Here is a 23,838-nt window from a genome sequence, read left to right as displayed (position 1 = left end):
ATAAGTAGGGCGTGACATGCAAGAAGTCTCGCGGGACTTCAAAGTGTCTCCCCAAGATAATCACGTCTCGACCCAAAATATTTTTTATATAATAGATAGATAAACATATATATACACACATATATACACACACACACATACACGTTATCTATTAAAAGAACTGACCCCCCCCCCCCCACTTCGATGTTTTGATGCTTTATTATAAAACATTGAACCACATTTGATTGAATTTGGCTTTTTTAACATTGACGATCAACAGAAAGGACTTTAATGTCTCTGCAAAGTGGTCTAAATTATTTACAAATATTAAACACAAAGTAACCGATCCCATAAATATTCACGTCTTTAAGCTAGTAGATGCAACTTTGGCAGCCATGACAGCCTCGAGTTTGTGTGGACAGGTTTCTATCAGTTTTGCACATCTGGGCACCGCCATGTTTCCCCATTTTTCATTTCGAAACTACTCAAGCTCTGTCAGATGTCAAGTAGATTTGTAAGAGATCAGCCTTTATCAAGTCCAGCCACAAATTCTCAGCTGGATGGAGATCTGGACTCTGACTCGGCTACTCCGGGACATTAACGTTGTTGCTTTTGAAGCCATTCCTGTGTAGCTTTAGCTTTATGCTTGGAGTTGTTGTCTTGCTGGATAACAATCTTCTCCTGAGAAACAGATTTCTTGCAGACTGCATCAGGTTTTTCTGAATTCTTTTTACCTTCACAAGCCTTTCGGGGGTCTGCTGCACAGAATCATTCCTACAGCATGACAGTGCAACCACCATACTTCACGGTGGGGATGGTGCGTTTTTGATAACATGCAATATTTAAGTATCGCGTTTAGTCTGAAGGCCAAAAAGCTCGACTGTGATCTCATCAAACCACAGAAGCTTCTCCCAGCTGTCTTCAGAGTCCCCCATTGTGCCTCCTGGCAAACTCTAGTTGAGTCCTGTGAAACCTACCAAGGGGGTGGATACTTTTTATAGGCACTTTCTTTAAACAAAAAAAAAGAAAAAATAAAGAAGGCTTTCCTAAAGAAAACACACACACAAAAAGAAGGGGGTCGTTACATGCAACTCTGATCAAAAAAAAAAAAGAGAAGAGTAACTCCCTAAACTGTACAAAAATAAGATACTATGTGACCGGCCAAAGAAAATAAACAAAGACAAGCAATTAGAAACTCCCCCCGGTCTTTGTTTTTGTTTTCCCTCCTTAATGTCTTTTAAACGTCTGACGTGAAAGCATTTTAAATTTCCGCCTCACTTCAGCCACTGCCCTAGCTGTGAACTTGAACCGACATTCTCTGATGTCAGCCACAAACAGTTTGGCCTTTTTTTGAGGTCAGCCCACTAATGAAATCACATCAGAGAGCTGCAGCGCCTGTCTCATGCTCCCCACTATATTCACAATTACTTCATTTACTGTTGTAAATGATTTCAACAATCAGCTATTATATAAGTGCTGGGGGAGTGAAACTGTTTTGTGCTGGGTGGCACTAGCGCCTCCTAGCATTGGTTGGAATTTGGGTACCAGTTAGGGTCAAGATATGGCTACTGCGGAGGGTTGGCAAGCTCTTCCCTTATTCTAAAATGTTTCCATCTCATTTGATGGTAAGACAGGTGGCCTGCTGCACTTGGGTCTCTTCCTGGTTAGTGACATGTCTGCATCCTGAATATGGCACAGCGTTTTTTATGTCTCACTTAGACATGTTTGATGGGAGCTCCTCTTTATATGGACAGTTGGGTAGTGAGGGATGGTGAGTCTGAGTGGCAGTATGACTCAAGTGTAAAGCACCAGGCAGCCATTTCAAAGTCTTTCACTGACGCACTGTGCGACTTTCATTAAGTCACCTCACCAGTGGATGCTCCAATAGTACAAAAACTTTAGAGTTTTGGGGCTTGGCGGTGCACAGGTTAGTGCAGGTGGTGCTGGGCTCACTTTCAATATGGAGTCTCTTTGGATCTTTGTGGATTTTCTCCAGGTATTCCTCCCATATGTCACATTCACTTGCAACTCAGAATTTTTTATTTTTTTTTTATTTGTTTTTTTTACTTTATTAATCCCTGAGGGGAAACTGTCTTTTTTACATCACCTCTGTGGCTGGCATCAGAGTGCATGGTCAGCCATTGTACGGCACCCTTCTGGCACTAATGGGTGTTAAACTTGCAACCTTCCAGATACCAGCATGGATCCTTAGCCACAAAGCCACCACTCGGCCCTGATGAGGACCTAGGCATGGTATAAAATGATTATAAAATTGCAATGCCCCCGTGCCCACAGCCTTGGGCACCAACTCTGTTGGGCCATTTAGTAGATCATGAATGTAAAAGACCAGTAGGAAGTCAGAAGGTAAATCAAACATTATGTGCAAAAGCTTAGTGTTTATTAAATATCAAAAGAATTAAAGTGTCACAGTGGATACCAAATCATTCAATAAATAAAAAAACATCTTTCTTTGTGCCCATAAAACCAAAGTCTTCAGGAGATCAATAAAAAAACAAAAGAAATAAATACTTTTAAAATCCAAAGAAAACATATCTACAATGTATTTTATTTTTCACTGTTAGGACACTGGAACAAATCTCTCCTGCTCAGCCAGTTGCATCCCGATCCGTCACCCCTATGGGTACCTGCAGATCACTTGGCAGAATAAGATTATCATATCACCGCTCCTTATGAAGACCCCAACAACCTCATAGAGCCGCGCCATCTCAGCACTGATGCTGCCATGCTCTGGATCTAAAGTTTCCCCTTTTTTGAAACAACTCTCCATTCTCCTCTGCTTTCTCAGAAATTAAGACACCATGGAACTCTTACGACAGACATCAGTCCTGACACTCTCTTGAGTTCTTCTCTTGATCGACTTCTCTTTTGTTACCCTGGTTCGTCTTTGTTTCATCTCTGTTTCTGTTCTCTTTAGCACTTACTCCTTCCTATTTATACTAGCTTGGTGCCAGTTAAGTACCACGCCACTTACCTATTAATCATCCATCCATCTATCTATTATCCAACCCACTATATCCTAACTACAGGGTCACGGGGGGTTTGCTGGAGCCAAACCCAGCCAACACATGGCACAAGGCAGGAAACAAACCCTGGGCAGGGTGCCAGTCCAACGCAGGGCGCGCACACACACACACACACACACCAAGAACACACCAGGGACAATCTAGAATCGCCAATGCACCTAACCTGCATGCCTTTGGACTGTGGGAGGAAACCAGAACATCCGGAGGAAACCCACGCAGACACGGGGAGAACATGCAAACTCCACGCAGGGAGGACATTAAACGAATGCATGCATTCAAACATGAGCCGCTAACTCATTATGGTTAAAAACCCACTAAAATCAATAAATTTATACTGATAACCTGTGCAGTGACACCATGTTTGGAATGGTGGTGAATAAGTGTTGATGCCCTATGTATTAAGTAAACCCGAATTCAAATGTCATGCCCAGTCACCCTCCATATGTAGTTTGGATATTTTCCTCACGGTCCTCTGGTTCTCTCACCGTGACCCAGAGAAAGCAGCAGTGTCTAGTATGCTTTTCCTAAATGATGGCCAGCATCAAATATTATCTTTGTGCCCACCATTCTATTTCCAAGGTGTGGGAGGAAGTGGGAATGTGAGGGCCTCTGCTGGAAGTGACACACATTGCATCTGCGTGACACTGAGCTAACTTCTGTAACCCCCTATCTCTTTACCCCCACAATGCTGAAAGGAAATCCCCTGCCTCAGTAAGCAGCAGCTAGGATTCAGACCCATGATGGAGTGGTCACCTAGAGAAACCTCACACCGTCCCTCAATTGACTGTTTTCTCACCCTAACCCCAAAGACATGCAGTTCAGGCTAACTGCCAACTCAGGATGAGTCCCTGTGTGAGTGTGTCTGAGTGGGCCCTACAAAGGCATGGCTCCCAATCCCTTATTCCCAGTAACTCTAAACTGATCTTAACAATGTTATGTAAGCTACACTATGCCATCCTCAAACCTTTTCATTCTTCCTCCATTCACTTTTTCAGCTTACCTTCAGAATTTTGGGATCAGTGCACCTGCTATTTCCAGCACTGGCATGCATCCAGCTGTTTTCAGGGGGTAAGCAGTGCTGCCGTAAGGAACACTTCTTCTCTTGAACGCACCAGCCACATTCAAAGCGAGGATCAGCCTTCAGGCACATGCCACAACTCTCCCGTAGGGCACTGCACTTGTACAGGTGGGCTGAAAGAAAAATATTGAGAAGGTGGTTAATGGACAAGTCACCTTAGGAACACTGAGTGGTAGCAGCACACCCCTCTAGACTCACACATATAAATGAATTGAGTCATAGTGGGAAGAAAGATTTTTCTAGAATGGATAAAACACAAGCTAATGTGAAGCAGAAAGAGAAATCTCTAAGCAAGAAAATTTCAAAAGCATCTCAAGAAAGACTATAAAGTAACCAGAGCCGATTCCAGGACATTTGCTGCCCTAGTCGAAGTTGTAAATGTCGCCCCACCACCCCTTTTGGTTTGAGAGGATTCATCACTGCCAAACCTGGAGACAGGACTGGGGACTGCGAAGTATTTAGGACCTCAAATTCACAATTTGAGAATGTGGAGTTATAGCAACCTCTGTTTACAATACTGTCTCTGAAAAATACACTGCTGAGGGGTGCCATTTCAGAAAATAAGTAGGAATCGCGCTGTATTAGTAGTTTTCATTTACCGCTTTTTGACGTTTCTCTGAAGAAAATCCAGAAAGAAACAGTTAAGTTATGGCTGAAATTAGAATTTAATATCTATAGTTAAATATTTAGACCACCAGCTAAATGTGTGCCTTTTGATGATGGTGACGTTCTACATATAATTTTTTTTTTTTAGATAGATAGATAGATAGATAGATAGATAGATAGATAGATAGATAGATAGATAGATAGATACATTATTAATCCCAAGGGGAAATTCACAAGACTAAGACATTACCGTAACACATACTGTACATGTCATTTAAATTAATAGAATAAATTGAAAACTTAGCCTAATATTAAATTGATTATATATTATCTTTAACTAGGAATCTTTACCCACAATTCCTATTTACCGTATGCTCGTGTATGCAAATAATGCAATCTGTCTATCCAAAAAAACACACAACTGCTTAAGAATGCCCAGAGCGAATCTCACAAATGCTATTGAGCAACAGAGGATGGAATTTGCTAAGTTTTAACACAAGTATTAATGTACAGTATGTTCATTTGGGAGACGATCATAGTTTGGGTTAAACAAGCTTTTAGCAATTCACTCAAGAGCTACAGTTCTGTTGCCGTTTTGATTGTTTCATTTTATTTCGCCATGTCTGTCTCTTCTATGCTGCAATTTGAGGATTACTGTTGGCATCAACATCGTCATCATTGTTGTTGTTTGTGTTATTGTTTGACTATGTAGGCTGTCAGACATTAAGACCGAACATCGCCAGTAAGGAAAAATAATACAAAACAATATAATCGGACATTTGCTTTGAGTCCGAGTGTTTGTAGGAATGCATTGTATAAAAAAAAAAAAAAAGTTGCGTCATCCAGGGCCATTTCTGGGCAACAGATTATGCTGTGCATAGTGCAGACAGTGCAGGCTCACAACGTAAACATTTATTTGTGTTCCGGTCCTGTTCAGATAAATTTTTCTAAACAAAATAAAAATAGGAATCTATACATAGGGCTGCAGTAATGTGACGTGACCACTAGCGGGTGCCCTAGATGCTTGCCCAGAAACGGCCCTGGAAGAAGAACACAAGAAATGCCATCCAAGTCAAGAGGTCTTTGCTTTATATTGCACTATTCAAAATGAGCACGTCCACTGTAACAATAGTAATGTCTTAAGCCATATTCAGATGGGATTAGTTTTGCACCAGGAGGTGGCGGGTAAACTAATTAACATCAGAGATCCCTCTGCAACTTTAGTCTCTTCCCAATTGCTTGTGTCAGTAACTTTTAAGAGACTGCACATTCAGAGATTGCCCTTTACCTTACCATCAATCGAACCTCCTAAAATCAGTTGCGATAGGAGAGAGGTCCACACTAATCTTAAGGCCCCTTTTATCTTACCACCAAATGAACTCCTTGAAATCAGTTACAGCAGGAGAAAGGTCCATGCTAATCTTAAGGACCCTAATCACCCAAGCCACAGTTCGTTTACCTGCCAAGAGACCCAGTACAGTCTTAGGTGTCACAGACCTGAAAACCTCATGACCAAAAGGAACAAGAACCAACACACCAAGGACAGCACTCCCCCCCCACACCAAAGACAGTACACCAGATTGACAAAGGATGTGCAGAATAGCATCGGATACTGTATAGCACATCCATATCCACAATAGCCTCCATGGCAACCTGAATGCATGCCATTTAATTCTACTCTGTTAACATTTTTAACTCATCAAATTTGATTTGCCTATAGATTTATTTACACTGCCTTTATCTATTGTAAGCAATAACTGCCTTTTACCGTGTACAATATTTCTTCACAGACAATATATGCAATTTGGCTATTTTGCAAGTGAGGTTGTTGAAGTGTAATAATACTATTTTGTATAGAGGCTTCTGTATGACCTGCCTATCGTCTGAGTAATTGTTCATTGTTTATTTACTTACAGCGGGTTCAACTTATACGTGATTTATAGGTCTATAGAATGTTCTGACTAAATAAAACCGTGTGGGATTTCCAATGTACTGTAAAATGCAAATGGCAATAAAGATTCTTGATTCAATAAAATGTCTGTAAAAATAAACTAGTTCCATGTGAATCAGTAAAATACAATCATTTCAGCAATTTGGAATGGACTCAAATTATGGAAGTCCTCCGGTAATGATCACTTTATCCCACCACCTGTTGTAAAACTAATTCCATTCAAATGAGGCTTTAGAATGAATCAAATTGAAATGTATTGTCACACATACAAAGTCCAGTGATATTCTTCATACCTCTCCGGCCCTGTGATGGGTAAGTGTGGCTGGACCTTACCTCTTACCTCTGGATTTTTCACTAATCAAGAAGTGACCTGTTCAAATAAAACAAACCTGAAAACCTCAGACATAATGGGCGATTATGTATGTTAATACCTTAAGGTTTAGCAATCTGGTGTTACTGCTTTATAATTGTGAATCTGTGCAACCACTCTGAGCCTGTACTCAGTAATGAGTGCTATAAAAAATTAAATTGAACTGGAAAGAATTTTCTGATAGAAAGCAGACTTCATAGTTTCTTCGATGATATCAGGTCATCTGGATGCTGATGCAGCAAAAGAAACCCAAACCACGGCAGCACTAGATCAGGTATTCATGGTCTCATAATATAAAATGATCCCATAGTTTGAGCTCTAAAGCCCTTTGGACATGATAAAGTGTTAAGTGTTACACTTAAGCTATTTAGATTCAGTGCTGCCAAGTTTATTACACTACAAATCTTGAGATGTGTAACATCTTCATCTGGCAAAGGCTAAACATAATCTAATCTGTCACGGGTAAGCCTGTAAGTAGGCCTCTGCTAATTAAACTGAACTAAATGAATCATTTAATTGCTGTATCATTTTCTTATTACACAGGGGTGGGACTTTGTTGAGCAGTGCTGGGCCTTTAGCTTCTTAATCCTCTTACTGCTGGGTGGGAAGAGTTGGTAAAGACATTAGGGAGATAGAGAGAAAGGATAGTCTAGTTGGTTTTTGGATATTTCCATCATAATGAAGGGAGAAGGTGCAGTCTGTCCCACCATAATCACACAGTATGCAATGGCAGAAGGTCTGCTCTCTCAGCTTCACCTTTTGGTAGATCCAAAGGGAGTGACATGTCCACCACATTCTCTGGAATTCTCATGCAAACACAGAATTGTCCTGAAGAAATTCATCGATCCATTTTTTGGGAGTCGGTTTATTCAGTTTAAAGGTTATGGGAAGACAGGGTCTTTCTCGGCAGTATCAGGTGAACCAGCACTGCAGTGATCAATGTTTAGCATGTGGCTCTTGTCTGTGGACATATAGTAGCTACTTGGTAGCAGTTGGTTAAACATTTAGTGCATTACTATGGTTCTTGAAAACAGAGCTGGTCAATCCATTAAGTGACTTTGGTGGTCACCTACGGCACACTCATCTGAGGGGCGCACACTTTGGACGCCAAAGAGGACAAACCCCTCTTTTGTGTTTATGAAGGCCAACATGCTCCAAGCAACCTGTCGTCATATTATGATGATAATGAGTGGCTGCCATTAATGAAAGTAAACACAAGGGGACCCCCCAACTCCCACCTCTACACTCCAGGCATCAAACTCTTGGAACAACTTGGATGGTTCTAGCAACATCTTTGAAATTTTAATACACTAGGATGTACTGGCACCCTATCTGTGCTTGGTACCTGCCCTGTGCCTAATACTGCTCTGGCCTATCCCATATTTTAATTTGTATGGATGAATGGAAGGATGTAGTTAACATAAGTTTGTTTCCACATCTGACTTTTCCAGCGGTTTTTAGTTGAAACCTTCATTTACATAATGTTAGCAAGTCATGGTTAGCCATGGCACAGAACTGATTTTGTCCCAAGTCCACCAATGCCACCAATGACCATTCAGCTGAAGTACAAAAGATATTGAAGGAACGCCAGTGTTTTGGACCACACAAACAAAAGAGAGGCTTATCTGTTTGATGTCTTATATCTGTCATACTATAACAGAATGGAAAATGGAAAAAGATGTGACTGCGGCCTAGCTCATCAAAAACAGGGTTGTTGCATAGATCACCCAACATTTGTAGAGCCACTGGGGCTGTCTAGCAGAACATTATCCAGCTGACAAAATCCAGAAAGCTTGAAAAGCTGTGGAAATGTAAAAATATACGGAAATGTTATGAGTAAGTCATTGAATCCATCACCCCCTGAGGTTCCTATTTGTGTAAGGGAATGAGATCCACCAACTAGAGTTGTTAAGTGTCAATTGCTCTGTGGCTTGAAGTTGTATAGTGTGACACTTGCCTAAAAGGTCAACCAGAAGAAAACCCAAGCAAGTATGAGGAGAACGAACAAACTCTCCATAGACAATGACGTGACAAGAGACATGAAGCCAAGTCCTAGAGTTGTAAATTAAAAGAAAAAACTATAGCCCAATCCCTTATGAACTCTTGTACTGGGGATGGAAAATAAACCCATGGGCCATTTTTTACCTTGATATATTTAAGATTCTGTTTCATGGATCACTGCTTCACCTTTTGTTTCCAAAAACATGGCCATTAATTGGCTTTAGAAGAATCACACTAGAAAATGCTACTCCTCAGTGTGCAGTGATGGATTTCTTCATTTTGGGATGCTGCACACTGTGTGCAGCTTCACAGTCAGAGCCGGCTCGGTACGCGGCGTGGAATGTACACTAGGCTTCGGAGTCTAATTTTTCACTTTTATTATCTTTGAAAAGTATTGCAAGCTCAACATTGCCGGACTTGAGAATCTGTGTTTGGTGAAAATTTATCTAGAAGGCAGCAACAAAAATAGACAAATTACATGCAATTTAAGGTAGAAATTTCCAGGGCAAAAAACAAACTCTCATTACTTTTCAAGAGCAGCGATCTTTGAAGTGTTTGCCATCGATTATGCTGCAGGAACAGTCAGCTTGGTTGGCTGTCAGAACTTTCACAGCTACGTCAACATTTGTCTTCTGCAAAAACGTTTTTATCATTACATCGCTTATACTCCTTAACAATATTCTGCAGGAGTTAAAGAGTAAACCATAAAGCATATAGAAAGCACATCAGGGAGTTGTTCTTATAGAGAAATATGACATTGTCATTGATACAACATTCTTCATACTTTTTAATTCATGTCATGTTCTCTCTAAGTTGAGTGTGTAAGTGATCGATTTTACAGGGTTGCTCACAAAAAGACGTCACTTTCAACCAAAATTAAACTATAAAAATTAAACTAAATTCATCACAGACCCAATTTAAATGAATTTCAAACACAATTGTGCTAAATGAAACGGTTTATGCTGTTGTTTGTTTGTCAGTTCCATTGTTGTTCCTTTGTCGTTTTAACCATGTCTAAGTGCAAAGCTGAAGAGAGTTCAAGTAGAATCGAAAAACAGTGTTTGGGATTTAAGATAGAAATGGCCGACGGAAGGTTTTTGTCAAAACAGACTCATTGCATAGCGCCAGGGTCAGCATGTGCTTCTAGGAGAAATTTTCAACCACTCGGGAGACGAATGGTGACATTTGCAAAGTTGGCATGTATGTTGGATCTTTTAACACATGGACCTCAGATTAAGCATGGAGTGACTAGAAAGTGGACCCTCTCAAACAACATTTGAACCAGAAATCTTATTTCGTTTCAGTCATAAAACTTAAAACTCAATCGAAAGGCTAGTAAGAATCTACTGTAAAGACGACTGTGAAGATAGAAAACTTGTACAGTGGAACCTCGGTTCACGAACGTCTCGGTACACGTACAAATTGGTTTACGACCAAAAAGTTTGCCAAACTTTTGCCTCGGTTAATGACAACACACTCGGTATACGAACAAGCCAGTTTCCCTTTTAGTTTGTACATGTTCAGTCTCTCCCTGTGCATTTCCTGTGCAGCGAACAAGAGAGAGAGAGCGAGTGAGCGCGACACACACACACAGAGGCAGCACGAGAGAGACGCACAAACACAGGCAGCGTGAGAGAAAGAGATGGACACATAAGGTAGGAAGGCAGTTAAAGAATGCACTGGGCTTGATTTTGTTTTCACTTCTGTTTACAGCGATCAGTTCGTAGCGTGCATTGTTGCAATGTTACTTTTCTTGGTGGTTTATTAAATTACGGATTTTTTCAAATGTTCATTTTTTTCCCTTTGCTTAATACTCATAAAAAAAAAGTGTTTTTAGCCAGCAGTTGGTAGCGCTATAGCGTGAACTATTACAGTGTTCGTTTTCTCTGTTGTTCAAGGTTTTCTCAGTGTTATTCAATGTTTTTACATTTAGTTTACTATTACGCTGGGCATTCTATGGTTTAATTAACTATATTTGTGCTTAAAAACTTTAAAAATATATATATATTTACATACAGTTTGTATGGTCTGGAACGGATTATATGGTCTGGAACGGATTAATTGTATTTACATACAACCCTATGGGGGAAATTGCTTCGGTTCACGACCAAATCGGTTTACGACCAGAGTTTTGGAACGAATTATGGTCGTGAACCGAGGTTCCACTGTATATTGAATCGAAAGACTGGTTTATCTTTGATAAGGACTGTTTTTTTTCTACACCCGCTAATCCGCAAAAAATTCATTTAGATTTGAGCAGAGGAATAGGCCATTACATACTACGCTTTGTTGAAGAAGGACTACAATTTCTGGTTCTAGTTGAGTCACAATGTTCGAGATACGGATTAAGGAAAAATTAGAAACCGGAACCGCAAAGACATTTTCAGATATGGTTACACTTACTAAACAACAGGATCACCTCAAGAAGTTCTTTTTACTTTGGTCACATTCTAGGCCTCAAGTGCTGACTACAAGAGAGAACTTCTAATGAACAATATAAAAACAAAATCCAGGAACCACTTAGATTCTGAGCATTTAGTAAACTTGGTGAGAACTAAAATCTTTTTCAACAGACTGTTTATATTGATAGAGTTTATAACTTATATAAGACAGAAACAGTCAGAAGAGAAACGTTTTAAATACTCAGTGAATTTATGAGTAGAAAGAAACTATTGAAAGAAAAAAAAAAAACTTGGGTTATATCAATTTTGTTAATTTTTTGATACTTAACATCAAATATCTTCTTCTTCTTTAAATATGCAATAAGGTAAATAACCAAATGTGTGATTTTTTTTTGTGGTACATACAGAAATGCATTGCTAATACTGGTGTGACAAAATTGTTGGATTTTAGAACTTGTTGCACACACGAAAGAGGACATTGGTCACAGGGAGCAAAAATCAGGCCCTATGCCAGTGAGTGAGTGTGAACTCTAAATTTGCCTGCCATCTCATCCAAGCTGGGCGACTGCTGGGTGAGCCTCTTACCACCATGACTCAGAATTAGATAAATCACTTCTGAGAATGTTAAGTGATAAATGGCCTTGGGTCCCATCTCTGTGACCTTGAATTATGAATGAATGGATGTCCTTTCTTGAAGGTCCCTCATGTCCACCATTCTGAGTAAGACTTAGAACTTGTCACTTCAGGGAATTTGGTAGCTAAAACTTATTAATGACATTTGTTTGCGACATTTGTTTTCCCTTGTGTTGTGTAATTTATTGTCTTGGACGTCCTGTCATGTTCATTCTGCTCGGTGCGTACTTGCTATCGTTACCATCCAGAACATGCAATACTATTTGTGCTATTATAAGAATAACTTTGAAAAGTACTTTGTGCCAGTGTAAACTATAAAAGGCACAGTACAAAATGATGATGGACGCAGGAGAAAAGATACTGTACATGGGTCATCTCTTATACATGATACAGGGATATCATATTTCATTGAAGCCTAAAATTATCAGAAGAATATTTGACACAGCTTACAGCTCATGATTAGGGTGGAGCTTCAATATACCCTTATATGATTTAGCAATGCATTTTCTTTTAAGATTTTTAACATTTCCCCCTATGGTTGATAATATAACGAAGGAGCCATCTCTAGTCAAAAAAGTGGGAGTGATCTCCCCCAGACCTTTTCATATACTCAGATATGGGGATGGATATTTGAGGAGTAAACTGAAAGACAATGATTATATTTTTAAATATAATGTACATTAAAGAACCATCAACAACAAATTAAATCAAATTCATAAAATAGTGGACAATTATTATAAAAGTAAAGTTGAATAAATCGGACTCTGAATGAATAAAAGGTAAAGTACCACTTCCAGTTAATGGAAATAGTTAAAATCTACGTTTTGTACCTAATACTTGTATGCAAAATTTGATTAACCTAAGTGAAAGCGTACTCAAGTTATCGTGTTTACATACACACACACACAGACAGACAAACAGACATAATTCCAAAAATGGTATTTTCAGACTCAGGGAGGTCTAAAATGTCGAGATTCATCAAAATTTCAAAATGGAATTTTTGGAGGATTCCAATACTTTCCCTAAACTTCATATACGAGAAAGTCAGGGAGGTCTAAAAAGTCGAATTTCATCAAAATCCATCCATCCATCCATCCATTATCCAACCCGCTATATCCAAACTACAGGGTCACGGGGGTCTGCTGGAGCCAATCCCAGCCAACACAGGGCACAAGGCAGGAAACAAACCCTGGGCAGGGCGCCAGCCCACCGCAGATTTCATCAAAATCTCGAAATCGAATTTTTGGATGATTACAATACTTTCCCTATATGAGAAAGTAAAAAGGCAAGACTGGTTTCCTCGACCCTAGATTCCTTGACACGATGAGACCCTTGGAGAATCATAAACTGTTCATGCACTCCCAACACAAACGTTGACACCGAACTGAACACAGAAGTGAGTAAGGCTCTGTGGCCAGACTTACCTTGAATATTTCTTGGATTGTCGATAACAAAGTTCCCATTCCATACCACGGACAAATCAACTGGAAGATCGCTGATATCGTTACCCTCGTAGAAATACTGAAAAATAATCACAAAATTAAACAAATTAGCAATACAGGAAAAAAAGATTGTACTTTATTAAGCAGATCTTAAAATGTTAAGGCAGGCAAATGTAATGATTTGAATGGCTAGATCAAGTTGAGTGACGAAAATGCATGTCAGTCAACAACAACAACAAGATGGAAGGAGGCTGATGTCTGGATCTGCAAGGACACAAATTGCCTCTTAGATATGATCAAGTAAGTGATGGAAGATTTTTTCTTTTTTAGGGATTACAGCAAGACCACCTTAATCTGCTCTATTACTGCATTAATGGCTTTTAGAAATTTCCAGAGTTACCACTAGGGTGTTATACTGTGTTAGCCATTATGAATGTAGTGAGAAGTCAAGCAAAATGACACCTTTTACTGGCTAACTAAAAAGATTACAAAATGCAAGTTTTCGAGGCACTCAGGCCTCTTCTTCAGGCGAGATGTAATCACGTCCTGGACTGTCTTAATGGATGGGCACACTGGGCAGTGGCCTGGGGGCCCCACAAGCATAGGGGCCCCATGCTAATCTATGTATGTTGTGACTTGCTAAGTGGTTGTGTAGGTTGGGGCCTCAGTGCACTGCTTTGTCCGGGGACCTATAATGCTGTTAAGATGGCCCTGCTCACATCCACACTTTGCTGTATTCACATGAATTATGCCTGGCATTTTAGGAGAAAACCAAGATATGGCTTCTATACACTTTAATTGAGTATCACATCACTCCAGATATGTCTGGACCATAAAAATGCCATTTCTAGCTGACCTTATGAATATTAATTTATTGAGAGAGGTAAGAGGGCAACACAGTAATTCAGACAGCATCATCCAACTAGGATTTCAATGGGCATACAAGTGAAATTTTCCACTGGGAAAATTATTTCTGAACGCGGCATACCCATTGTGTCCATTGACGCAGTCTCTTTCCAACCCTCATTAAAAATACCCAAGACGGCAGCATCAAGGCAAAACCACAGAGCCACTGACCAGCACTTGTATTATCGCCAGGTCTTCAGCCAAGTCTGGTAACCATTACATCCAAGCTTTTTCAGCACAATGCTGTCAGCAAGGCTGGCACAACAAGTGCTTTTAGAGTTACAAAAAAAAATTAAAATCACCTTCAACATGGAGCATTAAGTTACACCAGATCAGCATCTTCAAGGTTCTTTTTTATCCTATTCCCCAGCACAAAACTGTACACCATTTTAAGGGAAAAATGTATAGCTTCTCTTGAGACATGGGTATTTTTGGCTTCTACTTTCATTATTTCTCAAGAAAATGACCTTTATTAGAACATACAATGCGGTTATAAAATGCTTAGCTCTTCACATCTGCATTCCCAGTGGGAAGGAAATGGTTCTTGGTGCAAAGGAACAAAAAAAAGGCAAGCACATTTTTCTCTTTTTGGAGGTCACAGAGACATACAATGAACTTAGTTACAGTTTAGATTTTCTTCAATAAAATCTACATTCCAAGTTGGTTGAATATCAACTGTAACCCCCATATATAACGTCTCAAAAACAAGGGAAATACAGCCTTAAGGAAGGAAGAGTTTCCAGTCTCCCCACTGTGGTGAGTTTAACCCTTGTCTCCCTTTCCCCATGGGCACCATCAGTATTCTACACGCAAGTTCACCACAACACCCTTCCTGGGCACCGATCAATACGGTACTGAGAGGAGCCGGAATTTTCACTGACAGGTAACGACCTCCTTTGGAGAAGGAATCTGAACAGCTCTCGCAAGAAAATGACAGGCATGTCAGAGGAGATGAAATAAATGATTCATGGCTTTCTGGGAGTTTGTCAAGTTTGGAGGGGAGGTGGATGCGGGGGGAGGTGGTAGGAGTGCTGAGTTTTCTGGAATGGAGTTTACTTAAAAATAATACATAGTCTGAGAACTCTGATGCAGCCATTAGTTGACAAAATACTCTTTGTTCATTTCTGATGCAAATACAGTTTGATTATTCCTCTCACTGAGATGAAAGAAGCGGTGTAGGGATGTTCCTCTTCCAAACAGATGAACGACTATAATTTCAGAAATCTGTGATATTCAAACAGCCATTGACATCATTCATCATGCTGCCAATGTAGTAGTGTTATAAAATGTGCTTAGTCTGCGAAACAAGAGTCAAGAGTGGCACTTCTCGTTCATTTCTACAAAGTTGCACAACTTGAGCAAGTGTCGATAAGGACATGTGCTGACAAAGGGGAGAAAAATTATTTGACTCATTTCACTTACTGCATGCAGTTGAGGGCACTGGAGTCAGAACTTGAAGGAGTACCGACAGTTTTATCATTTTTCACTGCAGCGTACTGGCAGTAAATGGTTGTGTACTGACAACTCGCCCTCATCAAGGGGCACCCTCCTGCTGTTTACCGTATCATCTCGATTGAAACTCCAAAGGGAACCAGCCCCCCACTCTCCAATCCAGTGTATGTATCTCAATTTGTTTTCGAAACTCCTGGGGGAACCTCCAAACCCTGCTCTCCAAACTAATGTACATAAATCTTTGCGTTCAAAACTCTGAGTGGAACTCGCACCACCCCTCCTTCCAAGACTTCTGATATATTGTACAAATATTTGTATGATCAAACTTGAAACTCCTAGGGGAGCCCCCAAGTCCTGCTCTCCAAACTAACATATGTATAAATAACATCTTCATGCTCAAAACTCTGAGGGGAACTCTGACAACCCGGAATTTCTGATCTAATGTACAAATATTTGTATTATCAAAATCAAAATTCATAGAGGACACCCCCAAACACTGCTCTCCAAACTAATATACTGTATGTATATCTTCATGCTCAAAACTCTGAGGGGAACTCCGACCACCCGGGATTTCTGATCTAATGTACAAATATTTGTATTATCAAAATCGAAACTCATAGAGGAACCCCCCAAACACTGCTCTCCAAACTGATATAAATAAATGTTAGAACTCCAAGCTCAGAGGGGAACTCACCCACCCAGCAGAGATTTCACATCTACTGTATGAATACTTGTATCCTCACAATTGAAATTCCTAGGGGAGCCCCAGAACCTTGATCTCCAAACTAATGAATGTATTCAAAATTCTTAAGGGGATCTCCCACTACTGAGTATTTCCAATCTAGTGTACGAATACTTGTACTATCAAAATCAAAACTCCTAGGGGAACCCCCAAACCCTGTTCTCCAAACTAGTGAATGTAAATTTTAGTGCTCAACACTCAGGGGAGCTCACACAACCCCCAAGATATCCAGTCTACTTGTACTTCTACATCACAATTGAAACTCCTAGAGGAATCCCAGAACCTTGCTCTCTAAACTAATGTACATATATCTTAAAATTCAAAACTCTTGACGGGATCTCCCACCACCTGGTATTTCCGATCTAATGTACGAATATTTGTACTATCAAAATCAAAACTCCTAGAGGAATCCCATAATCTTGATCTTCCAACTAATGTACATATATCTTAGCATTCAAAACTCTTTTTAACGTGATCTCCCACCACCTGGTATTTCCGATCTAATGTACGAATATTTGTACTATCAAAATGAAAACTCCTAGAGGGACCCCAGAACCTTGCTCTCCAAACTAATGTACATATATCTTAGCATTCAAAACTCTTGACGTCATCTCCCACCACCTTGTATTTCCGATCTAATGTATGAATATTTGTACTCTCAAAATGAAAACTCCTAAAGGGGCCCCAGAACCTTGCTCTCCAAACTAATGTACATATATCTTAGCGTTCAAAACTCTTGATGGGATCTCCCACCACCTTGTATTTTCGATCTAATGTACGAATACTTGTACTATCAAAATCAAAACTCCTAGAGGAACCCCATAATCATGATCTTCCAACTAATGTACATATATCTTAACATTCAAAACTCTTTTTAACGTGATCTCCCACCACCTGGTATTTCCGATCTAATATAGGAATATTTGTACTATCAAAATGAAAACTCCTAGAGGGACCCCAGAACCTTGCTCTCCAAACTAATGTACATATATCTTAGCATTCAAAACTCTTTATGGGATCTCTCACCACCTTGTATTTCCAATCTAATGTACGAATACTTGTACTATCAAAATGAAAACACCTAGAGGAACCCCAAAACCTTGCTCTCCAAACTAATGTACATAAATCTTAGCGTTCAAAACTCTTGATGGGATCTCCCACTACTGAGTATTTCCAATATAATGTACGAATACTTGTACTATCAAAATGAAAACTCCTAGAGGAACCCCCAAACCCTGCTCTCCAAACTAATGTGCATATATTTTAGTGTTCAAAGCTCTTAGGCACTCACACCCACAGAGATTTCCCAAATAATGTAGGAGTACTTATATCAACACAATTGAACCCTGCTCTCCAAACAAGTATATGTATTTCTTCATGCCTGGAACGCCCTCCCCCAGGATTTCTGATCTAATGTATGAATATCTTCACAATTGAAACTCCAAGGGGGTACACCCCAACCACTGACAACACATTGGGAGGAGAACCTAGACGCCAACAAAAAAGATAGTACTGGCACTTACGCGTTTTCCACTTCAGACACGGACCGCCACCTATCCCAGTATCACCAGTTAAAAAGGCAGGAGTTTCCAATGGGATGGATGTTAGTCAGCTGCTGGGGAAAAACAAACACGGAGCGTGGCACTTTGTTTTGCTTTCAAAGGCGCTTTTATGCACTCAGCTGTTGTTAGCAGCTGTTATTTGACTATTTATAATGTTTCAGTTAGCTTGAGTGAATCTGGCCCTTCTCTTCTGTGTGATATTATCATCAAGGAGTTACACCCGATTGGCTATTTGCAGAAGTAGGCTATTGCTATGAGCGAGCAGGTATACCTAATTATGTGGCTACTAAGTATATTATTCAAATAATGAAAGAAAATACAAGATGTTAAATCAAGTAGTGTGTCAGGTATTGGATGTTAGTGCAATGCTTCCTGACGCAATGCAATTTTAGTTCTTTCAGAGGCACACAACAGCTTCCGGTTGTTGCTCACCTTTCCTCATGCCACGTAAAGGTGATGCTTTCTGTTCTTAATGTCTGTGCCAGTGCCTTATTATTAGTACAGAAAACCGGACACTTGATCTGGAATGGGTTATTGTGTGGTATTAGTGGGATTTGCGGATGAAAATCAATTGCCTACTACCACATCCCATTAAAACTGTTGGCACAATCTTGTTTTGATGGAGGGTTTTGGCTTGTAGTTGTTATTCATTATAAACTTTTAGAAGGCTTAAATTTGTTTAATAGGATTATTGGTGCTGCAGCTTTCAGGGAAATGTAATGGCAGGATGCCGAGGCACAGTGGCAGAGTTTAAACATCCAGAGGGAGAGTACACAGCGACCTCACATTCAGCAGCACTGTGTTAATGTTTTTAACTGGACTTCCAGGTATCCAACAGGTTAAGCGGAATAACTTTTTATTGCCTGCCTTGAAGGTCAATAGTAAAATACACTGCTCTTTACATATTCAATGCACAGATATTATGAGAGGTTTTACAAAAATATAAAGTTATGTAACATTCTCAAACCCATCTGATCTCATCTTCTCCACTGTTTTTTCCTGGTGAGGGTCATGGTTTTAGAAGGCCCAGCAGGTTAGCCCACACCTCCCTGCCCCCAGCTCCTCCTGAGGTGTTCCCAAGCCAGTCTAAATCCTCCCAGTGCTTTCTGGGTCTGTTGCTGGATCACCTCTCATTGAGACATCCCCTTTTGGGGTCATCCTTACAACATGCCCAAACCATCTCAACTGGATCCTCTCGATCTGGAGGTGTGGTAACTCTGCTCTGAGGCTCTCTCTTCTCAAACCTATTTAATCCAATTCAGGTTTGCTGTGGGCTGGAGACTACCCCAGCAGCACAGGTGCAAGGCAAGAAACAGCCCTGTGCTAGGTGTCAGTCCATTGCAGAGCCCACTGACACACACACACATACAGATTCTCACACTGGGACAATTTAGATGTTGCAATGAACCCAACATACTTGGGGATCTGGGGGGAAAATTGGAAGACCTGGAAGCCCAAGCTGAAATGGACAGAACATGTAAACTCCACACCACACAGACAAGAACAGTGCATGGGATTCAAACACAGGGAACTGAAACTGTGAGTTGGCAGTGCTAACCCACTGTGCTTCTCATAAATGCTTCTTAGAAGTATTAAGTAGACTTTTGATACCATGATAAATCTATCCACCTTAATCAAAGGATGTCTTTGTGGCCATCTGGTTGCTATGTCTCTGTCATTTCAAAAGATGGAGCATTAAAAACATTGTTAGTAACAAAAGGCATTGCATTTGTCATTCTAACAGATGGCGCATCACAAACATTAACACTGCTTTTACAATCCCATACCATATTGCATATAGTGGAGTGCATGGTGCAATGCAAACATTAATGCAGAGGTCTATACTGATTACTTAGATATCAGCTCATCTTAGACGAGCAGCACAGCTAGCATATATATAAAATGCTAAAGTCTATCTGCCTACCACGTGATTACTCAAAAACTAATGGAATTAGGACCTTGATCTGTATCTTAATCGAAAAGTTGTGTAGGACCTGATATGTTCAGGAAATAAAAAAAAAAAAATCAAGTAATGACAACCTGTGATGTGTAGTGATGTGTTTGCAGCAAAGTCATTACAGAACCGTGTGATAAAGATCATAATGGCAGAAAAAAAGAGCACTGACATCTGCTGAGGATCAAACAAATTGCAGAAGGCGATTAAGTGACAAAGAACAACAAGAATACAAGATACTGCAATTAAACAGCAGGCAAACATGACTGCACAGAGACAGGTAAGAAAAGTCCAGGATACAGAAGACAAGAAGGAGAAAGGGACAGAAACGCACAGCGACAATTGAGAAGGTAGTCAAATGGTTCAATTTTCTGACTATATAAAACCATAGCTTTTACATCCTAATGTAAATGTTTCTTTGAAGACCCATACTTGGCAAAGTTACATTAGCCGTGTGATCAATTTTTTTATGTTTGTATTTTTTAATGGTGTGCTGCCAAAATAGAAATATAATAGTGACCAGAAGTAAAAAAAACACATTATAACTAAGATCAGAGGGTCTCCAACTCCAGTCCTGGAGGGCCGCAGTGGCTGCAGGTTTTCATTCTAATTATTTTTTTTAAATTAGTGACCTGTTTTATCTGCTAATTAACTTCTTTTGAATTAATTTTAATTGATTTGCTCTTGAAGATTCAGACCCCTTAACTGTTTATTTTTCTTAATAAGCAGCCAAACAATAACAAGATACAAAATGAGCCAAAACAAGACCAGCAAACTGTGTCCATCATTCAATAAAAAAGTTGAAGGTGTCCGCAATGTTGATCTGCTCAGGTCCTCAAAACATTTGAACAGAGCTCTTAGAAAAGAGAAAATCAACAATTTTAGAAATGTCTGCAGCAACAAGCCATGGAATTAAAGAACGGGTTTAATTAACGACAAGAATCAGAGCCTAATTAAGCAACTGGTTGGTGTGAAACTGGTTGGAGTTTGAGGCCGTGACTCTGTTGGCTCACTCAGTTCACATTTCTTTTCTGTTTGGGATGCCATTTCAGTAAAGAAATGAAGCAATTCAGAAGAATGAAGAAGAAATTCAGGGGAACAAATCTTAAAAAACAAGTCAATTCAAATGAAAGGAAAAGGAGCTCATTAACAGCAAAAACAGGTCACCAATTAAGAAAAGGGTTAGAATTAAAACCTGCAACCACTGCGGCCCTCCAGGACCGGAGTTGGAGACTCCCGGAGGAACTGAAAGAAGTAAGAATTTAGAAAACACGAAAAATTATCAACGGCTTCTTATTTTTCACAGTTTTCCTTTACTGTAGGTCTGGGGGTTTAGTAGATACATATCTTGATGCACATTTCATTTAATTTGAAAAGGCGCATTTAACATGTAAAAAAGGTGTCCATCTATCCATCCATTCTCCAACCCGCTATATCCTAACACAGAGTCACGGGGGGTCTGCTGGAGCCAATCCCAGCCAACACAGGGCGCAAGGCAGAAACAAATCCCAGGCAGGGTGCCAACCCACCGCAGGGCACACACACCAGGGACAATTTAGGATCGCCAATGCACCTAACCTGCATGTCTTTGGACTGTGGGGAGGAAACCGGAGCACCCGGAGGAAAACAGTAAAAAAAAGGTGAAGTATTAAAAATGCAAAGAAGAACTTCCGCTTTCACTTCTGAAAAATGCTTTGTCTTGAAGTTCTCTCTAACTTATACTGAACCCTTAAGAAAAGGGGTCTCTAGCAGGGTAAAATATTCACATCTATCATCACATGGGACACGATCTTTGCACCTCATTCATCAATTATTTCTCTGAAATGGAAAACAAAAATGTGCCTGAAATCCCAGGTTAGAAGGTGTACAATCTCTTTTTAAAAGGCTTTTCTGAATTAACATTCAAGGCAACAAAGGCGTTGTTGGGTGTTTGGAGCCACCACACTCCAACGAGACTCTTCAACAATCACCAAGGACCAGAAATCAGGATTTGGCGACTAACTCTCTATGTCTGCTCTTGAACCAGGTGGACTGTTCACTTAAGTTCACTGGACACTTTGCTGGAATAGAATAAGCAGGCATCCCATTTATGCCCGTCTAAAACCCAGTTCAGACATCGAGGTTCCACAGGGTGCACAGATTCATCAAAGTGCTTGTCGTCTTCTCTTTGACTCTGCAAACTAATTAACTCCCACACTTGCCTAGTTTTCCAAAAGTATGTGCAGATTCAGATCAGTAACTTGTGCAGAGACAAAACAAGGAACTCTCTTGTGAGACACTCCAACGCAAAAACTGAAGCAAGTTAGCACAGTGAATGACATTCAGTCAAACGGCAAAGAGCTCACAGAGAATCTTTATGTGGCCATCAAAACTAAAGCTTTGTTTCGAGAAAATTGGACCCAACGTGCGTCAGGCTATTATGGATGCAGTGGCAGTGTCTCAGTTCAGCACATGAATACCATTGAGCCTGACGATAAACATCTGAAGAAAGTGAGCGGAAGGGACACATTAATATTTATTAAAAACCACAATAACACGCTTCTCAAATTTTTAAAATTCATGGTTAACACCAATACACCACCGCAGAGTAGCTTTGAGAACAATTACCTATCACAAAGCACTTACAGGGGAGATGAACTCTTTCTGATTTATGGGTTCATCATAACTCTGCCAACCATGTCTGTTGCTTGGACTTTTAGAAAGTAGAATTATTTCAAAGCAACCCACAGTCGGTTAAAAGGCCTAACTTACCATGCTATTAACACTGCAAACACACATTATTACATTTTCAAATCATTTCTGTCACGAGTAACAAAAAACTTAAAAATAAAAAAAGATATTCATTTTGCCAAGTTCTATCATGTTTTCTTTAACTGATTTCCTTCATTTTCACAGAAGATGGGAAAGAAGCAACACAGCAGGTCCCAAATAACACTGCCACGTTGAAAGTCGAGCATTGATATTGTAGTACTTGTTAGATCCTTAAGCCTCTATCAATTTCTAAAATCTGTTCTTTCTGATACGTTTTTAACGTTACATAGTGGTCTCTCTGTAAAAGCTCCTTACAAACCAATAAAAAAATTAATCGTAATCATTTTGGAGGAAATATGAGTTTTGATACTCCATTTACAAGGAATGCTGCAACCATGGGAAGGAATCATATGGTGTGCAAAATGGGCTTAATTAAAGGGAACATTAGAAGATTAGAACAATCTAGATGAGAACAGGCCATTCAGCCGAACACAGCTCACTTGTCTTATCCACTCAAATAACAGCAAATCGAGCTTTAAAAGTCCCTTAAGGCCTACTGTGTACCACACTACTCGGTAACCATGTGTCTGGGGTTCTTTGAGTAAAGAAAAACTTCCTAATGTCTGCATGAAATTTAACATTAAGTTTCCAACTGTGTCCCCAGGTCCTTGATGAACTCATTTTAAAATAGCAGTCCTGATCCACTGTATTAATTCATTTTATATCTTCAAACCCTTCAGTCACATCATCTCTTAATTTTTTTTGCTTAAACTGAAAAGGCTCAGCTCTTTTAATTTTTCCTCATAACTCACCCCCTGTAGCCCCGAATCAGCCTAGTTGCTCTCCTCTGGACCTTGTCCTTTTTTTAGCCTGGAGACCAAAACTGCACACAGGACTCCAGATGAGGCCTCACCAGTGCTTTATGAAGCTTGAGCAGAACCTCCTTGAACTTGTAGTCCACACAT

General features: G+C 39.9%; 1 protein-coding gene across 2 annotated transcripts in view; it reads right to left on the bottom strand.

Moving 5' to 3' along the window:
- LOC114668853 (plexin-A1-like) overlaps nucleotides 1-23,838 on the bottom strand; it is a 727,343-nt gene that overhangs the window by 178,228 nt on the left and 525,277 nt on the right. For both annotated transcript variants that reach the window (XM_051921286.1, XM_051921287.1), the window contains exons 11-12: nucleotides 13,489-13,585; nucleotides 4,024-4,214 (exon numbers count right to left, since the gene is read on the bottom strand). In XM_051921286.1, the coding sequence (XP_051777246.1) occupies nucleotides 4,024-4,214; nucleotides 13,489-13,585 (288 nt within the window). The remainder of the gene's footprint in view (nucleotides 1-4,023; nucleotides 4,215-13,488; nucleotides 13,586-23,838) is intronic.

This window comes from Erpetoichthys calabaricus, chromosome 18 (genome assembly GCF_900747795.2).
Source record: "Erpetoichthys calabaricus chromosome 18, fErpCal1.3, whole genome shotgun sequence".
NCBI classification, from domain to species: domain Eukaryota; kingdom Metazoa; phylum Chordata; class Cladistia; order Polypteriformes; family Polypteridae; genus Erpetoichthys; species Erpetoichthys calabaricus.
Note: the sequence above shows the minus strand (reverse complement) of the source record. Positions and strands in the feature narration are given on the sequence as shown.